The sequence below is a fragment of the Chelonia mydas genome, chromosome 15 (assembly GCF_015237465.2).
Source record: "Chelonia mydas isolate rCheMyd1 chromosome 15, rCheMyd1.pri.v2, whole genome shotgun sequence".
Classification (NCBI taxonomy): domain Eukaryota; kingdom Metazoa; phylum Chordata; order Testudines; family Cheloniidae; genus Chelonia; species Chelonia mydas.
Window position 1 is genome coordinate 33,105,362 of NC_057856.1, and position 27,625 is coordinate 33,132,986.

Here is a 27,625-nt window from a genome sequence, read left to right on the forward strand (position 1 = left end):
CACCTCTACATTCAGCCATTAGAACTGGTGAAATGAGAGGGGCTCGAGTGCCAGCAATATGCAGACGACGCACTGTTCTGTCTGTCCTTCATCTGATATGACCATACCAATACCACAAAGATGACCCAGTGCTTGAACAGGATCAGCTCATGAATTAAGATCAGCTGATTGAACCTAAATCCAAGTAAGGTGGAGCTGTGGTGGTAGTCAGAGAAGCACTCTGAGGAGTTTGCAGCAATGGATGAGCCTCCTTGTGTTGAAGGTACACATCCAAAATTAGTCAGATCAGTCCGCAGTTTCTTGTGTTCCTCACTGATGCTAGCTCTGCCATACTCATGGCTGCTTCTTTTGCTTCCTCCCCCCAGACCCCTTAGACTAAGAGACTCCATCCCATCCTGTGAGATGTTGACCTGGCCTCAGTTGAACATGATTGATTAACTTCCAGCTTGACTACAGTACTGTTGGTCATACTGGTCATGAACCCATCAGCCCTTGGGATACTTTAGCTAGTACAGAATGCAGCAGCATGCCTTCTCAACAACCTGGGTTACCATGAACATGTCAGACCTGTCCTCTGCTCTCTGCACTGGTTTCCCATAGAATATTGAGTCCAGTTAAAGCTCTCTCTTTTATATTTAAGTCCCCTGGGCCCATTATATCTAAAAGATCACCTAAAGCTCTGGGATGGGGACCCATAGCTCACGACTGTGCTTCTGGGGAACTATGGAACTCTCTATCACAAAAGGGTAAAGCTCATCTATGCAGGAGACAGTTTTTTTCTAAGGGGGCCGATCTCAGTCTGTGGAATGAATTCTGTCTCAGGAATTAAGGACCATAATAAACTTTACCACCGTCCAGTCCCAGTGGAAAGCATACTTCCTTTTCTCTTGCTTTTCTCTACAAGAAAAACACAGATCAGCTTGTATATATTAAAGAAACAAAAACCCTACAAAACACTGCACTGCACATACCATTTTCCCCCGTGTGCAAGAATGAGCCACATAAGACAGATGTTAATCATATAGCTGAAGGTACTTGTACTTAAAAACTGGACTGCAATACTGCTGCTAACTCAGTGCGTGTATATAGAGTGATGACATGCCTTCACCATAGAATCATAGAAATCATGTAGGGCTGGAAGGGACCTCAAGAGGTCATCTAATGTAGCTGCCTAGGCTGAGGCACAACCAAGAATACCTAGATCATCTCTGACAGGTGTTTATCTAATTTGTTCTTAAAAACCTTCAATGCCAGGGATTCTACAACCTTCCTATCCCAGATAAAGGTGATCCAGTTGATATAGTGTACTTGGACTTTCAGAAAGCCTTTGATAAGGTCTGTCACCAAAGGCTCTTAAGGAAGCTATGTGGTCATGTGATAAGAGGGAAGCTCCACTCTTGGATCAGTAAAGGAAACAAAGGGTAGGAATAAAGGATCAGTTTTCATAATGGAGAGAGGTAAACAACAGAGTCTGGAGCGCATATGCACTGGAGTGTCTTGTTTTGGTAGGGTTTTTTGAAATATGCATATTTCTATGTATTTGTTAGAGATGACAAGGTCAAGGAAATGCATCTTTCGCTTGCAGCAGAAGGTGGTGAGCTTTGTGGTGATCCTTAATTCCTTGGGGAATTCATACCACAGTCTCCAACTGGCCCCTCAGAAATTTTTCTTACACAAGTGAACTTTACCCTTATTGTAGAGAGTTCTTCTGTGCCAGATGAGTGTAGTTTTTACCATAGACTTCATCCTGAATCTTTAGGGGGTCTTTTAGGTATCCCAGGAATGGGGCACAGAGACCATGAAGATATAGGGCTAGACCATAAACTTAACTTGAAATATAGTGCAGGGAGAAGATGATTTGTTTGCTTGCAGTAGCCTGTGTAGTTGAAGAGGTGCACTGCAGCGTTCTGTACTAGTTGAAGTTCCTAAGGGCTGAAGGCTTTAGGCCAAGTTATTCACATTGCTGTAGTCCAGCTAAGAAGTGATGATGGTGTGAATAACTGAGGCCAGGTCATTGTCTGCCAGGATAGGACAAGGTCTCCTAGCTGGCCAGAGATGACAGGAAACATTACGTATGGCTTCTGCTACATGAGAGCTTGCCATCATCAAGGAATCCATGAGTACTCCTAAACTACAGACTGAATTGACTAATTGTGGTTGTGAACCTTCCACCAAAGGAGACTGCACCGTCACAGCAAACTCTTCAAAATGCTTTCTTGTGCCCAACTGTATCACCTCTGTCTTGCTCAGGTTCAGCTTCAACCAGCTATTCTTCATCCATGAGCCCATCTCATCCAAGCACTGGGCTGTCCTGCTGGTAGTGGTGTGGTTGTGTGCGATAAAGGGTAGGTAGAGCTGTGCTTCCCTGCATATTGCTGATGCTGAAGTCATGTTGTCTGACCAGTTTGCCTAGGGGCTTCTTGTAAATGTTGGAAAGGACTGGAGAGAGAATTGATCCTTGTGGAGCCCCACAAGCGCAAGGTCTAGTAGTGGAGGTGCTATGTCCCGTTAATACTCATTGGGTGAGTCCATCTAGGAAAGACTCACATCATTTTACCACATTCCCTTGGACCCCTGTCCGCCTTCTCAGGCAAGATAGCTGTATTTCATGGTAAACAGTATTGATGGCTGCACAGAAGTCCAGGAGGACGAGAATGGGTGTCTGCCTGCTGTCCACTGAGAGCAGGATATCATCCATCAGTGCCACTGAAGTGGTTTCAGTTCTATGCTGAATTCAGATTGTGCTGGTCTTAGAATGTTGCCTTCAATTAAATGAGCTTGCAGTTGGCCTTTGGCTACTTTCTTTGAGTGTGCTCAGGAAGGGGGAGAGGTTAACACCAGGTGATAGATGGCTAGAACAGATGTATCCAAGGTGGGTTTCATATGTGTTTTGAAGGAAGAAGAGAGAGCTCTTTCTTTGAAAGAGGTGCTGGCTGTTTCAGTCAGGAGTGGCACCAGTTGCTCGTGACTCTTTCACAGGCTAGGAATGGCATAGGTCAAATTTACAAGTTTTGGACCAAGACTCCCTCTGGTTGTCCAGAACTACTTCATGTGTGAATGTATTGATCTCTGGGAATGCAGGTGGGCTGTTGGTTGGTGGATGCGCAGAAGGTGCATCCATGCTGTTGGAGAAGGCTTCCAGAATGTATATACAAAGTAGGATGATAGTTCTTCACAGTAGTTGGTGCTCAATGATGATGCAAGTTGTTGACATGCGGGATTGATGAAGCACTTTACCACTCTGGATAGCTCCTGAGGGTCAGTTTTGGTAGGTTCATTGAAGGCTGATGATACAGGCTTTAAGGAATTCATTAGGTTTTGTATTTGTCTGTATCAGCCTTTGTTATCCACCATCAGTACTTGAGGTTCCACTCCTTTCCCATCAGCCAGTACAGAGCATCAGAAACCTAAGGCACTGTGTGGGCAATAAGAAGGAAGGGGCCATTTGGGAGGCAGTGTGTTGATGATCAAGTCTCATACATAATGACAATGATTAACCAGGTTCTTGACTCATCATTCAGTGGATGGAGTGCTGTTGACCTCTAGCAGGTTTCAGAATGTATTGGGAGTTATGGAGTCTTCATGGGTGAATCAAGATCATTGGTCTGTCTTGTTTGGGAGCTGGAAGGTCTCACAATTGACTGTGTTGTGATGTCACTGATCTTGACTTATAGACTGAAGATCAGGTCCAGAGTGTGACCAGCTGCATGGGTATATTATAGAACTTTCTGACAAAGAGGGTATGGACAAACTAACCACACTGAAAACCCCTGGGCAGGGCTCAGCCTTAGTATAATGGTGCCCTAACAAAGAGGGGATCTAGTTCCCTCCACAACTATAGAAAACACTGAAGGGGGAGGACTGGCTTTATCATATTGCCCTATGCCTCTGACATAGTTAGAAGGTACCTAAACTCTTCCTCTGTTCACAGTTTAGATACTGTGGGAACAAGTGCTATAGAAGACTGAAATTAGATTAGGTTAACTCAGAAAACCTTCCTCCCAGCCATATCTTTACTGTCCATATCTTTTCTTTCTTCCTCTCTGCACCAGAGCATGTTCACCAGAGCACATGTACGCATACGCTCCTTTTACTTGTCCTGGTGCCAGTTTGCCGTTTGTAGTTCATTCTGAAAGAAAATAATCCCTTCAATTCCAAGGTAAGAATGGAATAGACTCCTTCGAGTTGGCTGCTGCTATATGTCAGAGCAGGTGATTTTGGAGAATATACTAGATGCTATAGCACTTGTGTGGATTTGATTATTGCAACTTCTATCTAAGAATGAAGTGTCACACCCTGCAAAAACTCCAAATGATAAAAAAAAAAATGCAGCAGCCCTTCTGATTAGCAGCCTGGGTCACCATGAACCCATCACCCCTGTGCGCTACTTGCTGTACTGGCTCCTCACTAAGTAGAATCTAGTTCCAGGACCTTCTCCTGACATTCAGACCCCGCCATGGGATTGACTTTACCTTCCTGAGATCATGTCTCCCTTTGTGACTCTGACCCCTCACAACAACTGTATCATATTGGAACAACAAAACTATCAACCAACAGGGAAAGGTTTGTGAGCTTAGGAGCTAGACCCTATGCCTATGGAACCCATTGCCATGACAGAGAAGTGACCATGGGTGTCTCCATATTCAGAACTAAATACATGTAAAACTGTTTCTTCACTTTCACTTTACTTTATTAAGTTTTTCTTTCTTTCCCTCAACTGTAAACCAAGTAAACTATTTCTTCTATAGGCTGGGAAGGAAAAGAGAGAGAGATGGTTTCTTCAGATTTTGGGTATTTGGGAGGCACTTAGTTTTGTAGACCTTAGTAGTATACACCATAGTAAACATGATTACATATTTAGACAGAACTACAAACAAACATCCTTTTTAGACTACTTATGTCTTAAGTGCCTCTGTTTCAAGATTGGTTTTGGAGATTGTGAATCTGATAAATGGTCCATGACTTCATATTTTTTATAGAAAACTGCTGTGCACTCTGCATTTACCCAGTACTGGCTATCATCACCCCATATGCAATATCTATAGCATATGTATAGAAGATGAATCTTTAGTGCTCAGGATAGCAGAGCTGAGTGTTCAGGTCAGCAGGTTAATTTGTAACTTCAGCCTTTAGCAGTTTAGATATCATCCCTTTCCATTCCCCACTTTCAGATGAAAAACTGACCTGTGGTCTGGCTTTCAAATCCTGCCAGAGAATTGTTGGACAGAGAAATCTCGGTGATACGGAGACTGATTTCAACACAGGGATTAGTACGTATGACTATATTGTCCAAATATCTCACACATTCTTGTACCCTTGGTAGCTTTGAGGGACCAAGAAAAGCTTCAGGGTTTATCCACCCTAATGATGTAGGTATATTTGACATAACATTGTGGGTTTCATGCAGGATTCTCAGGTAAACAGTATGCCGCAGGTTACTATACTGGAATGTCTTAGCCTGTGGCTGACACACCACCCTTTTTGCAGGTTTAACTGTAAATCTGTTGGAATTGGGAACGGGATTTCTTCTATTCATTAAACAAATCTTTGTGCAGTTTTTTCCTTAATAGTAGCAGCTGCTAACGTTATTTATTATGGATAGTGAAAGGGATGTAGAGTTAATAAATTCTTGCCTACTTAAACAGTTAGCTTGCAGGATGTATTTTAAAGTTTTTGCTTCGCTTTAAACCAAAAGCAGTATCAAACAATCCAGTCATGCCTTTTTAAACAAATAAACGGATTTTGCTGGGCTGCTTCTGGTTTTTTTCCAAATAGGAGGTGCCTATTACATGTACCAACCATCAAGTTAATGGAAAGGTGCTGGTAACTGTCTCAGAGAAGAGCATTTTTCTTTCTTTTCCCAGATGTAGATACAGCACTCTAGAACTCGCTGGTGCCAAGCTGTAGAATAAAAACAAAAGACTAATTTGTGGAAAATGGTTTAAAGTCATCATGTGCACCCTAGGTCCTAAAGGGAACATATTACTTGGAAATAAGAGAGACTCCTGTTCCAAGCAAAAGTCAGAAGCATGGATCTGTCTTTCTTCTTCTGTTCTGGTGCATTCTCACTTGTGGGATATGGTAACTCTTGGTGTTAATCATGGAACCTCTGCCAAACCAAACCTCTATCATTGGAGCTGATGTATAATCTGAGTGTATAATCGGTATGCTTCCCCTGCTCACCTCCGTTTCTCTTCTTTCACAGTGAAAAGTTTAAGGACTCTCACTACCACTCTACTTAGCAGATCTTCATACTGTACTTAACTAAAAGTTTAATCTAGCTTTGTTTTCCAACCCCTTCTTCTGAAGACAGAAGAGAGCTCTTTCCCATTCACAGTTTCAGGGTGCTGAGGCCACACAGGTGGCATGGCCAGCCTAGTCTAAGAAGGCCTGTAAGTGATGTGGGATCTGCTTTTCCATCTTTGCAGAACTGGACACTTGTGTGGTGGTTCATGTGTCTGGGCAAGGCCCAAATCTATCTGACTGGATTTTCATGCCAAAGCCTGCCAGTATTAGCCACTTAAATTTTACTTTGCCAGGGAGGCAGTAAAACCTCCAGCCTCAGCATCAGTCAACCAAGCTGATAACATAGGCTCTTGGAATAATGTGCATTAGATCTTGCCTGTCATTCAGATGCCAGATTTGGGTAAGCAGTGCTTCGGTCCGTAATTGAAGAACTACTTTGCTCACCATCCTCTATTGATGGTACTTGCTACTCTCTCACCAGAGGGAAGGCACAAAGAAAAAAGAGAAAGTCTGCATGGATCCCACTCTAGGCACGCATGCATATGAGATTGGATTCTTTTGGTCAACAGCGTTCACTGGAGCAAGACACATGCTCCCTGCATATTCTCAAGCCTTCACTCAAGGGTGTAAAGGGTGGAGCAGCCACATCCATCACTCACTTCCTTCTTACCACTTGTGGCAGCAAGACAGAATTTCCTTGGCTACCCTACAGCTATAGCTTTCTCGGTCTCCCTGTTAGTGTTAGCTCCTATAGTTATTTAATACCCTGACTTTAAAACAAAGGAAACATGTTTGTTCCCTTTTACCTCAGTACCATGGCACTGTCCCTATGGTGCAAGCTAAGCACCTCCATGCTTTAAAACCTGTCCAGCTATGTGAGGTAGCTATGTCCTTAAATGATGGGTATGTTAAATGTTCGGGGCGGGGGGGGGAAGGTTGGTTTTATTTTGCCTTGGAGAGCAGTATGTGCTTGAAAAATGCTTAATTTGTAGATCCTTTTCCAAGAGCGCCCCAAAGCGATCCTCATCTGAAATTATTTTTGCTAGAAGAAAGGAGGATGGCATCCTATGCTGGACTTCAGATGGCTGAACAGGTTCATTCATCAGTTTTGGTTCAGAACAGTCCCCTTGTTTCTATAATCCCCTCCCTAGATCTTGTAAATTAGTTTGTGACTAGCAAGATGTGAACTTTCACAATTCCACCCTTGCATCTCACAGGAAATACCTGCATTTCATAATGAAGGACATACATTACAAATTCAGAGGGCTGTTCTTTAGCCTTTTGATAGCAAGAAAGATGTTCACCAAATGTGACTCATTTGTGGCTCACCTGTGGAGACAAAACTTGCACAATGTATCCTCCTTACCTGTGGTGACTTCCCTCATTCTAGCCAACCAGATCATGGAGGCAGTTCAGTTGGTCCTCCAAATTTCTCAGTAGGATTCAAGATAAATTGAGACAAATCAATCCTCAGTCAATAGAGTTTATTGGGACACTTCTCATTTAGAAGCTAGTAAGGGTTTATCTCCCTCAAGGCAGTTTCAGCACCATGAGTTATCTTATATCAGATTTTCAGACTCAGCCAAGGACAGAGAGAGCCTCTGTCTTCTGGGTCATGTGGCCTCTTGCGCTTATGTGTTGCCACGTCAGGTTGCATCTCATCCACTTCAGGGATGCCTGAAGTCAGTCTCTATCAGCCAAACAGACACAGCAAAATTAGGAAGTAGTTGTTCCCCAAAAATGCCATGTCAACCCTACTCTGGTTGGCCAAGTGTCAGCCAGGGGTGATGACCATGTCTCCAGTTCCAACAAACATTCTTGTGACAGACTCCTCCAAACAGGATTGGGGGCACGTTTGGCTCATCTGCTGACAGGGTCTGAAGTCCTTCTGGCAGGATTTCAACTAGAACTCAGAGCCATTCTTCTAGCTTGCAGGTCCTCTCGACCACTAATTCATGGCACAACCATCCATATTTTAACAGAAAAATACTATAGTGATGCCCCTTCTCGTCTGTGTACTTAGCACAAGATCATCTCGTCTGGGTCAAGAGACCATTCTCCTATGGTAATGGTGTGTACAGCATTGCATCATTCTGGTAGCCCTGCACTTGCCTGAGACTCAAAATAACTTAGCAGATGCACCCATCAAAAAATGCTCTTCTCTCCATGAAAGATCTCTCACGGGTTCAGTTCTTTAGAAATTTTTCAGAAGTGGATGCTCCCATCATGGACCTATTCACAACCAATCTCAACAACAAAAGTCATACTTTGTTCCAGGAGAGGAATGAGCCCAGGCTCCCTCTGAGGCATTTCTCATTCAGTGGCACACTAACATGCTCTGTGCATTTCCGCTGATCCCTCTAATCACCAGAGTTCTGTGAAAGATAAAACCGAACATGTTCCAGGTCAGCTTAATAGCTCTGGAATGGGTATGCCAATTTTGATACATGGAACTGAAGGTACCTATCAATTCAACCCCCATTCAAGCTACCAGTCATTCCAGACATATCACAGAACCAAGATCTGATTCTATATCCAGACCTGTTGTCTCTGTACCTGATGGCGTGGATGTTAGCTGGCCGAGTTTGTGCTGTGGGCAGTGTCCTCAAGGGAATAGAGCATCACACTCTTCTCTGAATTGTCTTCTGAACCAGATATGCTGCGATAGCATCAAAGACAAGTGTATTAAACTGCTATTCCATCTATCTTCATGTTGGCATACCCTCTGGCTCACCAAAACTTTTGGTAATTGATTGTCAGAGTTGTATAGGGCCCAACATATGCAAAGAGAACAGTATGTGGAGGTAGACTGAAGGGTGGCAGATGAGTTTTTCTTCAGTTAAAAAACATAGTCCGTTTTTTAAAATGCAGTCACATTGCATCATGTGCAAACTCTTGTACTTCAGTCCTCTTCCCCTTCCGCTGGCTATGTCGCCCTGTAACCAAATAGCCACTTCTAATAACTAAGTCTTCCTATTGCCCTCTTATTAATTTGAAATTTGTTGCTATTTCTATATGAATGTAAGACTAAACAAAGAGAGCTATTAACTATCTGCCTTGCTTGCCCTACCTCCTGTTCCCAGGACTCAGTCCCTCTCTCAATTTGTAACATGCTCATTTCCCTACAGCTCTCCAGATCAGGGTGTCCTGAGCTGTGATACAAATATGACCTGCATAATGTGAGGAAGTTTTGACTGTCAAAGTTTGTCTGACTGGGGACTTAAATCAAATGAATGAAGGTTAGTGGCGTTGGTATAATTTCTAATGAAGACTCCATAAGGCAACTTTTCTTCTTAACTTGGTTTCACCAGTGTTGCATAATTAAAGACATACTTGGTAGGGTGAAGCCGTGCCAGAAGGTGGAACGCAGAGATTGCCTCTTACATAATCAACTATTTATATCCTGCAAGCTTTTAGGGCCTTCATACAGAGTGCTGTGCTGATGTTGGTCAGTCACAGGCTTTTTGTTGCTTTCTTATGTCCTATCACATTAGAGTTAATGGAACTTGATTGAGTCCTAAAAAGAAGCCAGTGGACTCTCTGGCAGGTCCTCTTGCTGCTGAGATTGAGACTCTCTTCTCACTAAAGGCATCACATCCCTCCTGCGCTCTCCCTCTCCCCCCTCCTTAAGGCTAGCAACTTAGGGCTGGTCTACACTACCGCTTAAGTTGGAGTAATTTACATTGCTCAGGGGTGTGAAAAAGACACCCTCCTGAGTGATGTAAGTTACATTGATTTAAGCTGTGTTCACGCTGGCGTTATGTCGACACGAGACGCTCTCCCACTGACGCAGCTTCCACCCCTCGCGGAGGTGGAGTTATTATGCTGACAGGAGAGCAGTCTCCCAGTGGCATAACGCTTCTTCACCAGACACGCTACGGTGGCGCAGCTGCATCAGGGTGTGCAGCACTTTCCCTGTTTCCCTTCCCATCCAAAAATATTCCTGGAAGTTTCCCAAGCATTGGAGATTTGGGGAGGAGATTCAGTAACACTGAAGATCTAATTTCTGGGACCCTCCCCACACTTCTGTCTTGTGCTTTTTTTCTCAACTTCTTCCTTTCCTCTAGATTAAGCTGTCTGGTAATGCCTCTCCATCTTAACCTGACAAGATTATTTCCTCTGTATCCTTCTGAGTGATGATCACCAGTGGGGGATTCAGAGCAAATAGGCCTCTCTGACCCAGAACTCTAAAATGCCTTCATTATTTCAGTCCCCTCCGGGTTCTATGGTGTGATATCTTCTAAGGGAATGAAAACATTTTAAAACCTTAACTGGACCAGGATGACTTTCATTTGCAGCTAAGGTTTAAGACCACTGTAAAGGTTTATGCAACACATGCGCTTCACCCTCTGCATACATTCGTCTTTGAATCTGGGACTGCCAATTTTAATCCTTCAGCTAAACATAGAATATTAACTGTTTAGCTTAGAAGATTCTATCTAATTCCTCTTTTTGTTCCATTGACGCTTGGCATCTTTCTCTTATTTCTGTTCCTTCTAAAAACAGTTACTGATCAACTCTAACAAAACTAATGTCACGCTGCCTTGGGCAGCTGTTACATTTACCAGCTTCTTTAAGGATCAGCTTAAAATCTTTCTACACATTATGCTGAACTGATTATCAGGTCTTTTTAGTCTGGTCTTCACACTACCAGCATTTCTGTTCACCAGGACCTGGACTGAGACCCATTAAGTCTCTTCACATGGCGCACTGAACCACCATCAGATGGTAATAAATTTCACTCACTACCAAATTGGGCTGGATTTAAACCAGCCATCTAGAGGTGAACCGTTCTGTATCGAGATATTGAAACAACGTGTGGCTCGCTCCCCTTGCCCTCCTTCTGGGATCAACAAAATCACCAGTCCAAACAAAACAGTCTCACTCTGCTCTCTCTGGTCCTTCAACCCTGGTTGGACTTAGTCCTGTCAGGCTCCTCACTAGGCACTCAGATACAGTATCTCTTTCTCCTTCTATTGGGGGCATCTGCTTGTCCCTCTTGATGGTGCTGCTGCAGCTTAGGGGATTCTGACCCATCACTCATCTCTGGGTTCCAGGTGTGAATGGTGGAGCAACATGTCCCCTTCACTCCAAACCACTTTTCTTCCTTTTCTGGTCCGCTTCCTGTGGGGTCAGTCAGTCCTAGACCAGGGCTGTATGACTGGAGAGCTTCCCAGCCCCTCCCATTCCTTGCAGGTTTCTCTCAGCTATTCCTCCGGTTCTTCTCAGCTGGTTCTCCTGTCAGTTCCTCCCTATTATTGAGTCCAAGCAGAATGATACCTCTGTCGTATGACCCATCTAGGAGTACACCTGCCATCAGTCCCTGCCTGGAGACTGAATCACCTACAATTCCCTTTCCTTAAAGGGCAGAGTGACTCGACAGCAGTGAGTGTCCGTAAAGGGGCTGCCATGTTCAGTTACAATGGAAAACAGGAAGAGAAAATTATAGAGCTGTGTAAAGTGGCTTAGGTAATGTTGTTAGCAATTTGTTTACTTGCTGACAATGTGTTCTTCCTAACACAAAGGAATAAAGAGGTTTGTCCCAGGGATCTTACAGTTTTAAGGTATGGAGTCTGTTGAGATACAGTCGTGTAAATCCACAGTAGTTCCACTTAAATCAAAGGAGTTACTCTGCATTTACACCAATGTAACTGAAAACAGAATCTGACCCTAAATATACAGCAATAATCAGGAAGAATGTACTAGATAACCTAGAGCAATGATACTCAGACTACAGCTTGCAAGCCGCAAGTGGCTCTTTAATGTGTCTCTTTGCAGCACAAGATATTAAAACACTGTGTGATTTAATTATTAACCAGTTGGGATGCTTTTACTATGTTGTTAAGCAATTAAGTTATCAACTTGTACTAAGTTAAACTTATTTGCTGGGGGAATTAAAATATATAAAGTACTATAATAAATGAAACAATTAATTCACACTACCATGGCTCTTCTGGGTAATGGAGATTGCTAATTTGGCTCCTGAACCGCTGAGGTCTGAGTATCACTGATCTAAAGGATGGTTTTATTTTGGAGTATATTTGGCTTTGTTAAGTTAATTGATACATGGCCACATTTTTACTGGTCTGGGTTTCATATGAGATGAGTTCTAATGGGTTGCAGTAGAACCTTTAGCTTTTACGATTTGACATTTGAGTGCTTGATTTCTCACCCGTAACTTTCCAGCATTGCCAGCTATAATTGTGTTTTATATAGTACCATTAACAAACAAGACACTGTGGATTTTTACATTTAATTTTCTTTTGTGCTTTTTCAGGAGAAAAGTACTGCTAAATTGCAGTGCACAATTGCCAGGCTCATGCTAAACTGGAGTGGCATTATCTGAGGCATCTTTAACCATTGAGCTGTTGATGGCCTTCAACAAAGGCAAAAAAACAAGTAGAAGAATCTACTGTACAGATGTGAAAATGCCACTTTAAATGGTCCTAATATTGAAAGTACTAAGCTAGTTAATTTTTACTTTTTTTTATTCATGAGGAATACAAATATTTTCTCAGAAAAGCAGGAAGTATGGGGGGTAGGGGAAGAGGGGCTTACACACTGTCACAGTGCAGAATAGCTGCACTGATTTTGCTCATACTTTCAGAAAAACTCTTGGGGGTTGGAACCAAGCATAGAGAAAATTTCAGTCCAAATGGAATTTGCTGAATCTGTTTATAAGCAGCTGAAAAAAGAAGGGTTAGGATGGATGTTGGAATGCAACCTATATCACTCACTGCTGGCAGAAGCTTCATGACATTGCTAGAAAATCATCATTAAACTCTTGTGAACAATGTCGTCTGCATTTCCCTTGCAATTATTGCTAATTAACAGGATAGGTTTTTTTCCTTCCTTAGCAGGCTGTTCACCCTGCCTGAATCACTCTGTAATATTACAGTGCTGTGAATGGCCACAAACTTGCACTCTACCTTCTCTACTCCCAAAGATCATGCTTTTCCCAGTCAGATTGTGCAAAGTGTAGGCCACGGGTAGTCAATTATTTTTGTCAAGGTCCAAATTTCTTGGTCAAGAAAATAAAAAACAACAATAATGGTGGTAAGTAAATAAAAAGATTTCAGGGTCCATTCAGCAGCGTCTGGCGATATGGATTTGGCCCATGGTCTGCCTATTGACTACCCCTGGTGTAAGCTATTTCTGCATGGCAGATTGATGTCACCTGTGACTATCAGAGATGCTGTCTGCTACCTCTGCCCTATTCATTGTGTGAACTTGTGATCAATAAACAGAGTTATAAATGGGACTCTGCTGAAACCAACTGGGCAGAGAGTAGCCATAAGTACTTGGCATCTCTGAATATCAGACCTAAAGGTTTTTCCTCTATACCTGGGTTCTGACTTCCTCTTCCTCACTGGGGCTGCGTTAGTACAATTAATTGAGGTGTCAACAAGAGGGGAAAATTAGAGTCCAGTGATTTCAGTACAGTCAACTTAATTTATACAGGTATAGGACAAGCACAGGACCGCTATGTAAATGGTCCAAGCTTCTGGATCCCATCCTGAGGTATGACTGTGCCCTACTCAACTAAGATGGTATATAGAAATGCACTTGCTGTATGTGAATGTAACAAGAAAATTATGACATGCCACATTACACCCCTCTTAATCCATGTGCAGGACTTCAGCTCCTTTTGCAGCAGCATTCCAGCCAGGACCTTATAGAGGCCTCCTCCTCAATGTGGACTAGGGTCAGTGCTGCGGAGGGGTAGAGATAGGGGTGACAGGATTGGAGAGCAGGCATATTACCCCCTTTCAAGCTCTGTGGAAGTTCCTGGGAAAAGTAATGCCAGCTTGCAGGCTATATCTACTGTTCTGCAGACTCCCCTTTTTGGGACCCAAGTCAGCCAGCATCAGGGACTTGAGTGTGACTAGTGGTCAGAGCCAGTGGCAGGAGTACAGGGCCTCTGTACGGACGGCCCTGCCCTTCCACAGATTCCAGGGTCTGCCAACTTTGATCCAAGGGCCTACAGAGATTTTCTGGAGATGAGACTCTGCCAAAGAACGGAAGGTAGGAACTGTGGTGAAGAGGAGACTTCTGCCTCACTTCCTCACCCTCTCTATCTCAGATGTTTGCTGGGTTAGGCCTCCGCTCTTGTCAGCTTTCTTGGGTTTGCTGGAAATGGCTCCTGTCCAGTGGGCCTTGGTGGGTTTTTTTAATGATGCTAAGGCAATTTCCACACGCACAACTAAGTTTTATGGTGGAGTTAGGATTGCAAGCCCAAACCAGTTGTGTGAATGTATATTATCTTACAAGAATATTGGACTTAAAAAAAAATTTAAAAAAAAAAGACCCAAATAATGTCCCGTTCCCCTCCTCCCTTCCCCTCCCAAAAAATGTTTGAATCCCAGGAAATGGTGGAATTAAGGTTCAGTTTGTCAAGCAAGACACCAAGTGACCTGACTTTGCCAGGTAGAGAATTCCTAAATCTTATTCATATGATGACTGTGATGTTTATGGTTTTATCTATTAGAGTGAGATGTAGAACTTTACAGATTCCTGATTAGACACACAGCATGCTGAAGGCAATCATTCCCTAGTCTTCATTAAATGCCCATTCCTACCAGGAGCAGAGAGTAGTCAGCATCTCAGGTGCCTAGGGCTTAAGCCTGAAAGGAGCTATGATTCCATGTGGCTGCCAAGTACCCAAATATTATACACAGAGCTAGCATATCTCTATATGCAACCACGCAAATGCTCAAATAATTAAATTAGAGCACTTTTTTAAAAAGGGCAAAAGTTAGAATGGTGCCAGATATCACACTTCTTATGGCAGACATGTATGATAACCAGATCTTAGTCCAGTTTCTGTGGTATTTATTTTTCATACTCCACATGCAGATAAAGGAACATGGGAGGCTGCCTGCTCTACAAGGGAGAGTAAAGTAGTTTGGTACCTTCTGTGACAACTACAACAATAATTCTGTTTCTGAGGGTTCTAACTTTTGGGAAGAGGAAAGGGGGGGCCATTTCTTTCTTGTTTTTAATTCTAATGCTCTTGAAAAGTAGTATAGGTTGATATGTATCTGCAGCGTAGCTTTACTCTGCCAAAGTCATTTGTGTGGGAACTGAGACTTAAGGAAATGTGTTGCTGTTTGACTCTGCATGTTATAACTTCTGTGCAGTAACCTCCTACCTTTTGAGCTTTTACCTTTCTTCTTGGTTTACATTTTGGCTGCTACATTTTTTTTTTAAGAGTAGCAAGTACTCTTCAAACATTAACTGATATTTTATTTATTTTTAATGCCGAAAGGCACTTTATGAAGTAGTATCTTCTTAAGTGGGGCTTAAATTGCATCTTCAGTAAGCAGGAGGGCTCTGAGTAAGCAGCAGATAGGAAACTTTCAAAGGTTTAATGACTTTAATTATCCATCAAGATGTTTTTAGGAGGGGGGAAGAGAGGCCTTTGTGGAAGCAATGAGGCTTTGCCCCACAACTTTAAAGAGTTCTCTTTATTATTGTGGGGTGGAAGACATGCAGCTGCCTGCTCCTCCCTCTCCTGCAGTGCAGGTGCGAAGGTTTCTCTTGCTTAGTTACCTTCACAGAGCTAAGGGAAAGAGCTGAAAATCAGATGAAGAATATGCCTGTATTCAGGCCCCAGCCTGCTCACACTCGCTTGCTTCTCAACAAAGTGCTGTGGTTTTAAAAACTAGGGGCGGGGGAAGGAAAGGGACCAGAAGGGGAGAGGCTGCGGTGGAGGCGGGGGAAGAGAGAGAGAGACTGCATTCTGTGGTGTGTTTGTGGCTTCCACTCTTTGATCTCTTGCCAGGGAAACCTGGAAGGTCAGGCCAAGCTACAACTAAATTATGGAGAGTGGAGTTGAGCAGAATGCTGGAACGGGATCCATAGTGTGTGCATGTGTATTGTATGTGTAAAAGCACTCTGCCCCCATCCAAGTCCGCTCTAACACCCACTTATATCTCCACATCTGAAGCTTTCATATCTCACTGTTGAACTGAATTACACTTCCTTTATATTTACTCTGAGGAGAGCCCCTTTTTCTAATCTGCTTCTTGTGGTTCTATTAAGTTGGTAACTTGGTCAGAGACTTGATTTTAGTGTCTGTGGAGATGTAATGAGTCAGAGTCTGTAATAGCTTCATTCACACATTGGGTCTGTTTTCACCCTTAGGATCAGAATCTAAACACAGGCAAAGAAAACAATCCCCAGTCTTTGAAGTGACTGTGCTGCCCCTCACCTTTTCAGCCTTTAGTGTGTGGGTGTGTAGGTGTGGGTGTGAGGGTGTGTGTGAGAGAGAGCAGGGGTGGCAGGTTTGTAGAAATTTTGGGGGTGCCCAGACCCCCCCCCCCCCGCAAACTCCCACACACACCTGCCTAAGGCTCTGGGAGGGAGTTCGAGTGCAGAAAAGGTGAGATGTCAGGCTCTGGGAGGGAGTTTGGGTGCAGGGGGTGTGAGGGCTCTGGCTCTGGGAGGGAGTTTGGTGGGGGACAGGGTCTGGGATGGAGTTTGGGTGCAGGCTCTGGGGTGGGGCAGGGGATTGGGGTGCAGGAGGGGTGCAGGCTCTGGAAGGGAATTTGGGTGTAGAAGGGGTCAGAGGTCAGGCTCTGGGAGTGAGTTTGGGTGGGGGAGGGGGTCTGGAGTGCAGGCTCTGGGAGTGAGTTTGGGTGGGGGAGGGGGTCTGGAGTGCAGGCTCTGGGAATGAGTTTGGGTGCTGGGTGCAGGCTCTGGGCAGGGGGCGGGGTACAGGAGGGGTGAGGGATGCAGGCTCTGGGAGGGAGTTTGGAGGTGAGAGGGGGTGCGGGGGTGGGGGTGCAGGAGGAAATCTGGGGGCTGAAAGGTGTGTTTGCAGAGGGGGTGTGGGTGCAGGCTCTGGAAGTGGATGGGGGGGTTCGATGCTTACCTGGGGCACCCTCTCCGGCAGCGGCTCCTAGGCGGGGCAGGCCGGGGGGTCTCCTCATGCTGCTGTCTCCAGGCGCCGCCCCTGCAGCTTTCCATTGGCCGCAGGGGCGTTTGGGGTGGGGGGCAGCGCGCAGCGGCACAGCCCCCTCACACGGGCTGCAAGGACCTGCTGGCAGCCACGTGGAACGAGCACTCAGGAAGCTGCTCAGCCCCGCTGTGCTGCTGCGTGGCGGTGGGAGCCCCCGGGCTGTTTTAAATCCCCTGGGGGCAGCAGGTGGGGCCGGGGGGAAGCGTGGGGGGAGTGTGTGTGGGCAGGGGAGGTGGGGCCCTGGGACAGGAATATTCTTGCTGGAGCCAGGCCCCTGGGACAGGAATATTCCTGGTGCCTGGGCACCATGGGCCCATAGAACTCACCGCCCCATGAGAGAGAGAGATGTAATTTCCTTTGGAATGAAAAGTTTCAGTTTGAAAACAGGGCACTTTTTGAGACAGGGCTTCCAATCCCCAGTCCGTAGACTGATGGAGGGTTACTTGTGTCATACTTTTGACTCATGCTTCGGGGAACAGTAGCTGACCAGCATGCTTGTTAGCCTTGTGCTTGGGTGGCCAGCTTTATGGAAATAGGAATAACAAGGGTGGAGAAAGGGAAAAAGTGACAAGTGAGAATTAAAAGTAAAGTTGACTTTTCTGCCTTTGCCTGGGGCCTAGCAAAATCCTGCCTTGCCTGGGTGTAATTGGTTAAAGTGAAACTAGCCAAGCAAGTTTGCTGCAGAAAGGGGTAGTGGCATTTCTTTAACCCCAGTTTCCATGATTGGCTTGTCTACAACCAGATCTCTGTGGTATAATATCCTACATTTTGTATTTTACTGGGACCAGTGGGCCTGCTTTCTTCTGCTGCTTTTGCAATGCAATGTTGTGTGTTATCAAGACTCTCTAATGCTTAGTGCATATAAAATGTGTTAATACAGAATCATAGAACATTAGGGTTGGAAGAGATCTCAGGAGGTCATCTAGTCCAACCCCCTGCTCAAAGCAGGACCAACACCAACTAAATCATCGCAGCTAGGGCTTTGCCAAGCCGGGCCTTAAAAACCTCTAAGGATGGAGATTCCACCACCTCCCTAGGTAACGCATCCCAGTGCTTCACCACCCTCCTAGTGAACTAGTGTTTCCTAATATCCAACCTAAATCTCCCCCACTGCAACTTGAGACCATTGCTTCTTGTTCTGTCATCTGACACCACTGAGAACAGTCTAGCTCCATCGTCTTTGGAACCCCCCTTCAGGTAGTTAAAGGCTGCTATTAAATCCTCCTTCACTCTTCTCTTCTGCAGACTAAATAACCCCAGTTCCCTCAGCCTCTCCTCGTAAGTCATGTGCCCCAGCCCCCTGATCATTTTCGTTGCCCTCCGCTGGACTCTCTCCAATTTGTCCACATCCCTTCTGTAGTGGGGGGACCAAAACTGGACGCAATACTCCAGGTGTGGCCTCACTAGTGCTGAATAGAGGGGAATAATCACTTCCCTTGATCTGCTGGCAATGCTCCTACTAATACAGCCCAATATGCCGTTGGCCTTCTTGGCAACAAGGGCACACTGCTGACTCATATCCAGCTTCTCGTCCTCTGTAATCCCCAGGTCTTTTTCTGCAGAACTGCTGCTTAGCCAGTCGGTCCCCAGCCTGTAGCAGTGCATGGGATTCTTCCGTCTTAATACAGAACTCTGCACTTGTCCTTGTTGAACTTCATCAGATTTCTTTTTGGCCCAAACCTCCAATTTGTCTAGGTCACTCTGGACCCTATCCCTACCCTCCATCGTATCTACATCTCCCCCCAGTTTAGTGTCCTCTGCGAACTTGCTAAGGGTGCAGTTAATCCTATCATCCAGATCATTAATAAAGATGTTGAATAAACTGGCCCCAGGACCAACCCCTGGGGCACTTCGCTTGATACCGGCTGCCAACTAGACATCAAACCATTGATCACTACCCATTGAGCCTGACAATCTAGCCAACTTTCTATCCACCTTATAGTCCATCCATCCAATCCATACTTTTTTAACTTGCTGGCAAGAATTCTGTGGGAGACTGTATCAAAAGCTTTGCTATATCTCCTGGACCAGGGCCGTGGTCCTATGTTACTTATGCCCCTGATACCACTATTAAGGTTAGGAATTAAAGCTGGTATTGTAATATATTCCTGGGATTCACTTTCTTTAATGAGCTGAGTGCATTAAAGTTTATGCAGAGAAGTTGGATGTGGGGTGGGGGCACTCAAGTCAGGATGTCAGCTGTTCTAATCTTGTTCCTGGCAAAGTGGTTGGACTTATGATACCATTGCTCAGCAGCTCTATAAGTAGGTGCTGCTTTGTGGACTAATACAGCAGCATTTCTCAGCTTTTACTCTTCACATAGCTGTAACATCCCTTGGTTCCCCCAAGTCTCATGCCAGCCAGCCTAGACAATACCAGTTGTGCTGTGCTGAGCCTCTCATTTGTCTGTGGAAGAGGAGCTTGCTATTGCAGTGGTGCGCTAATGCTGCAACATGCAGTAGATATTGTAACATGCTATCTGGAAATATGCCACAAGGGTGTGTGGTGCCCCACAGGTACTCAGATGCTAGTAGCTGAAGGCATTGTGGTTCTTTGTCATCTTCAGCTTACAGAAAATATAGGCGTAAGAGTTTGACATTCAAGAGCTACTGGGCCTTTTTGTTCTTTAGCATGTACCGGGGGAGGAAAAAGTCAAGATGCAGCAACCCAAAATTGTACCTAATGAGTCTCAGGATCAAATAATTATAAATTTCTCAAGTCTGCAGAGTACTCCTTATAACTAAAAGAAGAACCTATCAATAAGATCTTATCTACACAGGGACCTCAGGAAATTTAATTCAAATGAGCTAAAGCAGTGAATTTAAAGTGGATTAATTAAACTGCATGAAACCTCTGGGTGGATGCTCTCTTTCAGAGTCAAAGTGGCTTCTAACTTCTATGATTCTGTGCTACAAGACAGTGATGAGTGACCAAACTTTGTTTTTGGTAATTTATTGGGTTACCTACTGTAAACCTGCTTGTTCACCATTCTATGCAAAATGAACCAAACCCAGACACACTTCAAAAGTATAATAATCTCCAGAGATCAAAAGCTCTTCACATGTGATCCCTGCACACTGAGAAAGAACTGCTTTCTAATAGGCTCTAAAGTCTACATCCCTGAAACACTTGAGCAAGTGCTGGGCATCTGTGAGAGAACCCTTCTGGGCAATCCTAAGTGAATTGCCACTTCACTGGCACATCTCCATGGCAAAGAAGAAGAGCGTTACTAGATCAGATTCCTTTTCGCTCTTCATTCCCAACAGCTATTAGCGATTAGCCAGGTGTTCTGACTTCAAAGGAGATAAATATTTGCTGGGCTGAGGCAGAGACCCTTTCTTGGGAGCTGGTTTCCCTCAGGTGCTGTCTGATGTGTTTTATTAGGTTTTAAATGAAAACACAATAAAGAGAGAATGGAGCAGAGAAAATGACCAGTTAGTCCTTCACGCTTGCAGCCAATTTTTTTCATGTAGTAAAACCTCAGTATTATTCCATAAAAGGCATGTTTGTACCATCTGTTTATTTCCTGTTGGATTTAAACACCTGCTGCGTTGGTCTCTCTACAAAGGGTCAGGGCCCTGTGATTTCTCTCTGTTACCGTGACAGTTGTTGTTTTCTGGAGGAAGCGGGGGAAACCTAGTCCTTCATGGATGCCTGAATGGGAGGTGTAGCGCTAGCTGTGAAGATCCAGTGATGACTGTTTGCTGTAGGAAGTTATAGGACAGCATTTCAGTCGAGGTTGCAGAGACACTTACAGAAGCTGCAGTGAAAGGTGCCTGCAGCTCCCATTTCACTATCCCAGAGGATTTTAATACATACAGTGTCCCCGGCTGGCTCTTGGTCACTCCAGTTCTGAATTATGGTCCCTTGGTATAAACCCTTCACAAATCAAATAGAATCGATCTTCTGTGGGTGGAGATGCTGCATGCAGTAAGACTGACCTCTAGTGGACAGACATAGCACTGTCCTTTCAAAACATCTGAGGAATACACACTCACTGGACAGAATTTGGCACAACTGCAGAGAGAGAATGGATTTAGGAGACTTTAAAGGTGACATGTGTAATGGCCCTGTCTCCTTATAGACCTGCCAAAGGTGAACCCTTTTCCCTCTTCCTCACTGCAGAAAAGGTTTTCTCCTGGAGCCCCACAGCACTCCCTCCCTCCTATGTGGTCTGTGGAGGGGGCTTCTCTCCAGGTTACTTAATTTTTTCAGTTTTAAGAAATGTTTTTTAAAAAGTTTAAATTTCATCTGAGACTATTAACTTGCTCAAAAGGAGCATGAGTGGGGCCGGGAAGGGCACCATGGATGCCCTGGAGTGGTTGGCTCCTCCCTGCACTAGAGATTCAGTTATCCCTGCATTTGCAGTTGCCTTCTGAATTGATTATATGGAAATAAAAACAACATTTAAATCATGTTTACTTCCTGCCCTGCATGTGAAAGTGGGAAAGGGTAGGCTGCTGTTGGCAGAGGCAGTGCTAGCCCCTTGGGGGCCCAAAGCAGGAATAACCCCCCCCCCACCCATACACACACACTAAGAAAGCAAATAGAGAGCCCCCTAAGCATGCTTAGTCTGCTTATGCCTAGCAGTGGCACTGGTTGCTGGGATGGGAAGAGTTAGGGGGCAGAGGGGACATTTCCCTTTTGGGAGGTGTTAAAGGGGCATTATCTTTTTCTCATTGCAGGCAAAGCGGGCAGTGCAGCGAGGAGCCACAGCTGTCATCTTTGATGTGTCTGAAAACCCAGATGCCATTGACCAGGTACAAAGCAGGGAGCCCAGGTTTATCCCAGTCTCTATGAGCTTTACCCTCACTGTTAGGGCTGCTGTACACCAAACTCTCTGAATCGTGAGCTGTGTTCTTTGCTCTCATAATAGAGCTGTCCTACAATAGACACACCTGCTCTTCTCTCTGGGGATGTGGTGTTTGGGTTTTTCCCTCCCACTCTTCAAGCAAGTACCCTGACTGAGGGTGATGGGGAATGGTAAAGCCAGAGAGGTCTGTCTTGTTTCCTACTTTTTAATCTGCTGCATTTCTATTTACTCTTTTTCTGGTGGAGAGGGTGAGGTCCCAGGAAAGCGGGGAGGTGAGTACTCCCCTTTGCCCAGCATACACACGCACTAAGTACCACCTCAGTCTTTTCACTCCTTTTTTTGAGACACTGTTGTAATCCACTGCTGTGTTGTCTAGGATGCTCCCTTCACCCCCCTCATCTCAAAGGGAGAGCATTTGATGTACAGGCTGGAAGGATGCTTCAGTGTAGTGCCCGCTAGCAGCAGCCACTGCAGTTCAGGTTGCAAAATGTTTTCTGTTTTATGCCCCTGTTTTCTCACTTTTTGGACTGACATTTTCCAGGCTTTGCCTCTTACTAGAGGAGTTGGTTTAGAGTGTGTCACTTTTATTCACTTTGGGAGGGTGGGGTTGTGTTTTTGTCGGAAGTTTGAGCAAAATCTCTTCAACCAGTTCTGAGTTATGGGAGCAGGAAAATACTTTTACAAGTGTGGAAAAAAATTCTAACTATGCTTTTTTTGAACAGGGCTACGACAAAAATAGCTCAAGTATGAAAGTTTAAATTGGGCCTGTGTATAGTCCTCATGGATAAAAGCCTGCATGATTAGGTTTGAAAGAACTTGCTTCAACTCTGGAAGAAACGTGTTTGAAAATTGAGTACAGAGCATGTATATTAGAGACTATCTGCAAGTGGAGGTGTAAAATCTTAAATCAGATCACTTACATGTAACTTAGGTCCTAATTCTGCAACATTTACTTGCATGAGTAATCTTGATTTTCACACATGGAAGGAATCCTCTACTGTGGAAACTCACTGGCCACAGGAGCAAGTGAAACCCTCAGAATGTTGGTGCCTAAACTGCTCTCCCTATATAAACCTTCCAACTGCCTCCTCATACTCTCAGTCTGCTGCTTCCGTGCCACAGCATACAGCTTCTCACTAGCTCTGCTCTGATCTTGAGGATTTAGCCCCGCACCCATAGGTTCTGTTGACAGCCCTCCTTTCTCTATTCTCCTGATATTCTCGTTTTTCCCCGTCGTTAGTCTGTTTCTGGGCCAGCAGGGGTAGTGGTGTCACCTGGATGCAGACATGGTAGTACAAAAATAGCGAGCAACGGCCCTGTGGGAGGTCACTGCTGACCAGGAAGGGTCCTGCAGGGGTGGATGACGGACTGAAGTCAGTGCTTCACTGCATGCTGCTCCCCTCACTGCAAGCAAGGGAGCAGTCAGGTTCCAGGAGAAAGTGGAACGATATCCAGTACAGACATGGACAGCGCTAGGGCTTGTTGGACGTGTGGTCAGAATCTGCTCAGTGGGAATCTGCCCTATGCTTGCATGATGGCTGGGCCATCCAATCCACTGCCCCAAATGCCCATCACCAGATTCAGTACTACCACCCTTGACAACCACCAGTGCCTCGGAATCGTTCCTTTCAGGGATATTACTCCACCTGAAGACACTGGTTTCCTTAATGTGGTGCTTCATGTGTGGTCATGTTACAGCCCCTGGTCAGTGCTTTAAAGATATTATAGATGAGTCTGCACCTGCCACTTCTTTGTTGAGCCACCAATTTTCTTATCAAGCTACTCTGGTGATCTCTGGGAATAGGTCCTGAGCATGGATCCAAGTGACCCCCACAAATTTTTCCCTGTCCTCCTTGAGCTACTCTCCTAGGAAAAAGGTGGCTTCCAAGATGTCCTGATAAATTTTATAGGAAAGCTTCTGAGAGCCTCCAGATAAGTAGTCGTCTTTGTAGAAAAATGAATCCCCTTCTTCCTCTGACTATTCTCCTGCAGACTTGGGCTCAGAATCTGGAGCGCTTGGCATAAGGGATATTTAATTAACTTGTCCTGAAAATAGATAAGGTGTTGGCATTAAGAGAGAACTCAGTGCCCTGACTTCCCTGCTAGTATTCCTTTCTTACGAAAAAGGAAAGCAAGGACGATATATCCTTTTCAGTTCTAACCTCTTTGGAAGAGGTAGTGAGTACAAAATGCTTAGTGGAAACATACCAGCATATATGCTACACTACTTGTTGTTTTTTAAATCAACGAAAAGTGGGATAATTTTGGCTTTGCCCAGACGGTGGTCTCAGAGATCCTTAGTGAAAAAATGCATTTACAATGGTTACTTAAAAGGGACTTTGACACCCTCAGCTGCTGCATCCAGTGCCTTCACATCTAAAGCCTCCTTGTCCTGACTAAAAGCCATGACCCAGGTTTGCAAGAGTAATCTAAGGACGAGAACTCCCTCTTCCATCCCCCCCCAGAAAAGAAAAAGGAGGGCTTCCTGCAAGCCTTTTTTCCTACCCTAAGGCTTCCTTTGATCATATCCTGCAAGCCTAGATTTAATGGATAAGCTCTCAATTTCAGAGCCTGCAAACTCTAAACAAAGAATCCTGCTGTGCAGACAAACACCTGCTAAGTTGATCAGTCATTTTATTCTGCCACAGCCTGCACATTATGTATAGAAGAGAATGGCCCCATTTTTTTCTGTCCCACGATTTGTTACAAGCTTACCTCCTGCTCCCAGCCGTCACTTAAAGGGAACTACGATTTGGCCTGTGCAGCTCCGCATGTAGCCATTTCTGTGTCACCTCCTGACACAGGTTAAGACCCTGAACTAAAATCCTGTAAGTGGAGATTTTGGGATGGTTATCACTCTGAGTTTGCCTATCCTTTCATGAGGATACCCTTCATGTATATGAGACTCCTTTTGTTCTAGAACATGGTTTTTGTTCTCCTTGGTATTACTATAGCTAGAAAACATATATGATTGCTGTCATAGGAGGTGGTGATCACCTCCAGGGCTTTCCTGTCCCAGGCATTGTTGGATGGCTAGAAGCAGTTTGGTGAAGTCCTTGAAGACATTAACAAGCTTTTTATGCCTGAGGACCACGTTGATTTTGTACCAATGAGCAAAAGTCACAGGTTCTGAGACCAAACTGCTTGTCATCCCTCAAGGCAAAGCAAGTGTTCTCCTTGACGTATGATTTGTCACATGACTGCTTCTCCATGGCACTAGGCTACATGACCGTGGAGTAGGCTGGGAACACCTGACCTATCTGGACTGTGACCCCTTGTTATAACAGAAAAAAGTTGTGGGACCCTCTCCCATCTAGTCATAAAAAAAATGGAGGATGGCTATAACCTCTTGACCTGTTTGAGGCTTTCTGAGGGTCATGACCCTCCGGCTGAGAATCAGTGTTATAGATTTTGTTCCCTCATCTTTAAATTTCAACAGAGTACTTGAAGTCCTAGGGGACAATTTCCAGGGTGAGTCAGGCCCAGAAAATTTCCTTTGAGGGGAAAATAAGTGTGTAAGAGTATAGCAGTTACAAGGATAGCTGCATCTCTGTCCGCTTCTAGTCAGGCCTTGTGCCTTTACCTATCCCATGATAGTTCTGTGTCAGATTAGACCGTTTGAATGTACTGCATATATGTTATCTTGTAACAGGAATCCTTTGGTCTGGATTTTTTTCCCCACTCTGTTACATACTATATGCTTAGAAGTTGCTAAGGTTGGGTACTTTAGTACTCAAGTAGGTCTGTGCAGTGGTCCCAGGACACTTATAGGGGAAGCAGTTTATATGCCAAAATTCTGAGTTTCAGCTATGCTTGTGGCTATGGTTGACGCTTCAAGTTAGTCTCTGCATTACAGAGGATTCCTCCGTTACATGAAGACATATATGGTAAATTCAAATTGACTACACATGTGCATAATTCTTTGCAGATTGAGACCCAAGTGTGTACTTGTTGGTTCAAATAAGCATTAGAAGCCAAATAACTGTTATCAGTGAGTTTACAAGCTCTGCTGCTGAAGACAGAAGAACTTATTAGCTCATAAGTCAAAGGGCTCACAAGCTAGGAACTTGAATTTTGCTGATGAAATGCGTGCTGCATAAATGTTCTACAGCAGAGGTGGGCAAACGTTTTGGCCCGAGGGCCACATCTGGGTGGGGAAATTGCATGCAGGGCCATGAATGTAGGGCAAGGGCAGGAGGTTGGGGTGCAGGAGGGAGTGTGGGGTGTGGGAGGGTGTGCAGCGTGCAGGAAGGGGCTGGGGTGCAGGAGGGGTGCGGGGTGCAGGAGGGGGCTCAGGGCAGGGGGTTGGGGTGCAGGGAGGGGGTGGGGAGTGCAGGAGGGCCCTCAGGGCAGGGGGTTGGGGTGCAGGAGAGGTTCGGGGTGTGAGCTCCGGCCCAGTGCCGCTTACCTGGAGCAGCTCTAGAGTGGCAGCAATGCACCACGGGGCTAAGGCAGGCTCCCTGCTTGCCCTGGCCCCACACCGCTCCTGGAAGCGGCTGGCACCAAGCCCCTGCGTCCCCTGGTGGGAGGAGGCAGGCAGAGGGCTCCATGTGCTACCTTCGCCTGCGGCTCCTTCCCCCGAAGCTCCCATTGGCCGTGGTTCCCCATTCCAGCCACTGGCAATCCCGCGGGCTGTAGTTTGCCCACCCCTGTTCTACAAGCTCAAAAGTCCTCAATTGTTGTAGAAAGCCAAGGAAATGTAAATACAAAAATTGTTAGTATAACATTAAAACTATATAGTTTAAAAACCACAAAAGGTTTGAAAACGTACACTGCAGCCAAGTTAATATTTTTGGAACATACAAAGTATTTCTATTCTTGTTCTTAAGCATGAAGTTTAATGTATTATTATGCTAAAATATGCACAATTAAAACATACATATTGCAGCTGAGTAAAAATTGCGGTTAAGAGATTAACTTTTACCTTTCCTCACTTTGTGATTTTTAACTGAAAAATTAATTCAGTTTTAACTAGGGCTGTCAAGTGATTAAAAAAAAAATTAACTCCACGATTAAAATAATGAATAGCGCAATTAATCACACTGTTAAACAATAATAGAATACCATTTATTTAAATATTTTTGGGTGTTTTCTATAATTTCAGTTAGTGTACAGTATATATGTATTGTTGATCACAAATATTTGTGCTGTAATAAACAAAAGAAATAGTATTTTTCAGTTCCCCCATTACAAGTACTGTAGTGCAATCTCTTTATCATGAAAGTTGAACTTACAAATGTAGAATTTTGTATATAAAAAAGATATTAAAAAGCAAAACAATGTAAAACTTTAGAGCCTACAAGTCCACTCAGTCCTACTTCTTGTTCAGCCAATCACTCAGACAGACAAGTTTGTTTACGTTTACAGGAGATAATGCTGCCCACTTCTAATTTACAATGTCACCTGAAAGCAAGAACAGGCGTTCGCATGGCACTTTTGTAGTCGGCATTGCAAGGTATTTACGTGCCAGATATGCTAAACATTCGTGTTCCCCTTCATGCTTCACCACCATGACGCTTGTTTAAAAAAAAAAAAATGCATTAATTAAATTTGTGACTGAACTCTTAGGGGAGAATTGTATGTCTCCTGCTCTGTTTTAGCCG

At 44.6% G+C, this 27,625-nt stretch overlaps 1 protein-coding gene across 4 annotated transcripts in view; it reads left to right on the forward strand.

The window, feature by feature from the left end:
• ZNRF3 (zinc and ring finger 3) overlaps positions 1 to 27,625 on the forward strand; it is a 215,182-nt gene that overhangs the window by 169,325 nt on the left and 18,232 nt on the right. For 2 of the 4 annotated variants that reach the window (XM_043529314.1, XM_037878692.2), the window contains one exon: positions 21,895 to 21,969. The exons of 1 other annotated variant lie outside the window; for it this stretch is intronic. In XM_043529314.1, coding sequence (XP_043385249.1) covers positions 21,895 to 21,969 — 75 coding nt within the window. Of the gene's footprint in view, positions 1 to 5,171; positions 5,271 to 21,894; positions 21,970 to 27,625 lie in introns of all 4 variants that reach the window. One more of the 4 variants, XM_043529315.1, reaches the window with a different exon arrangement.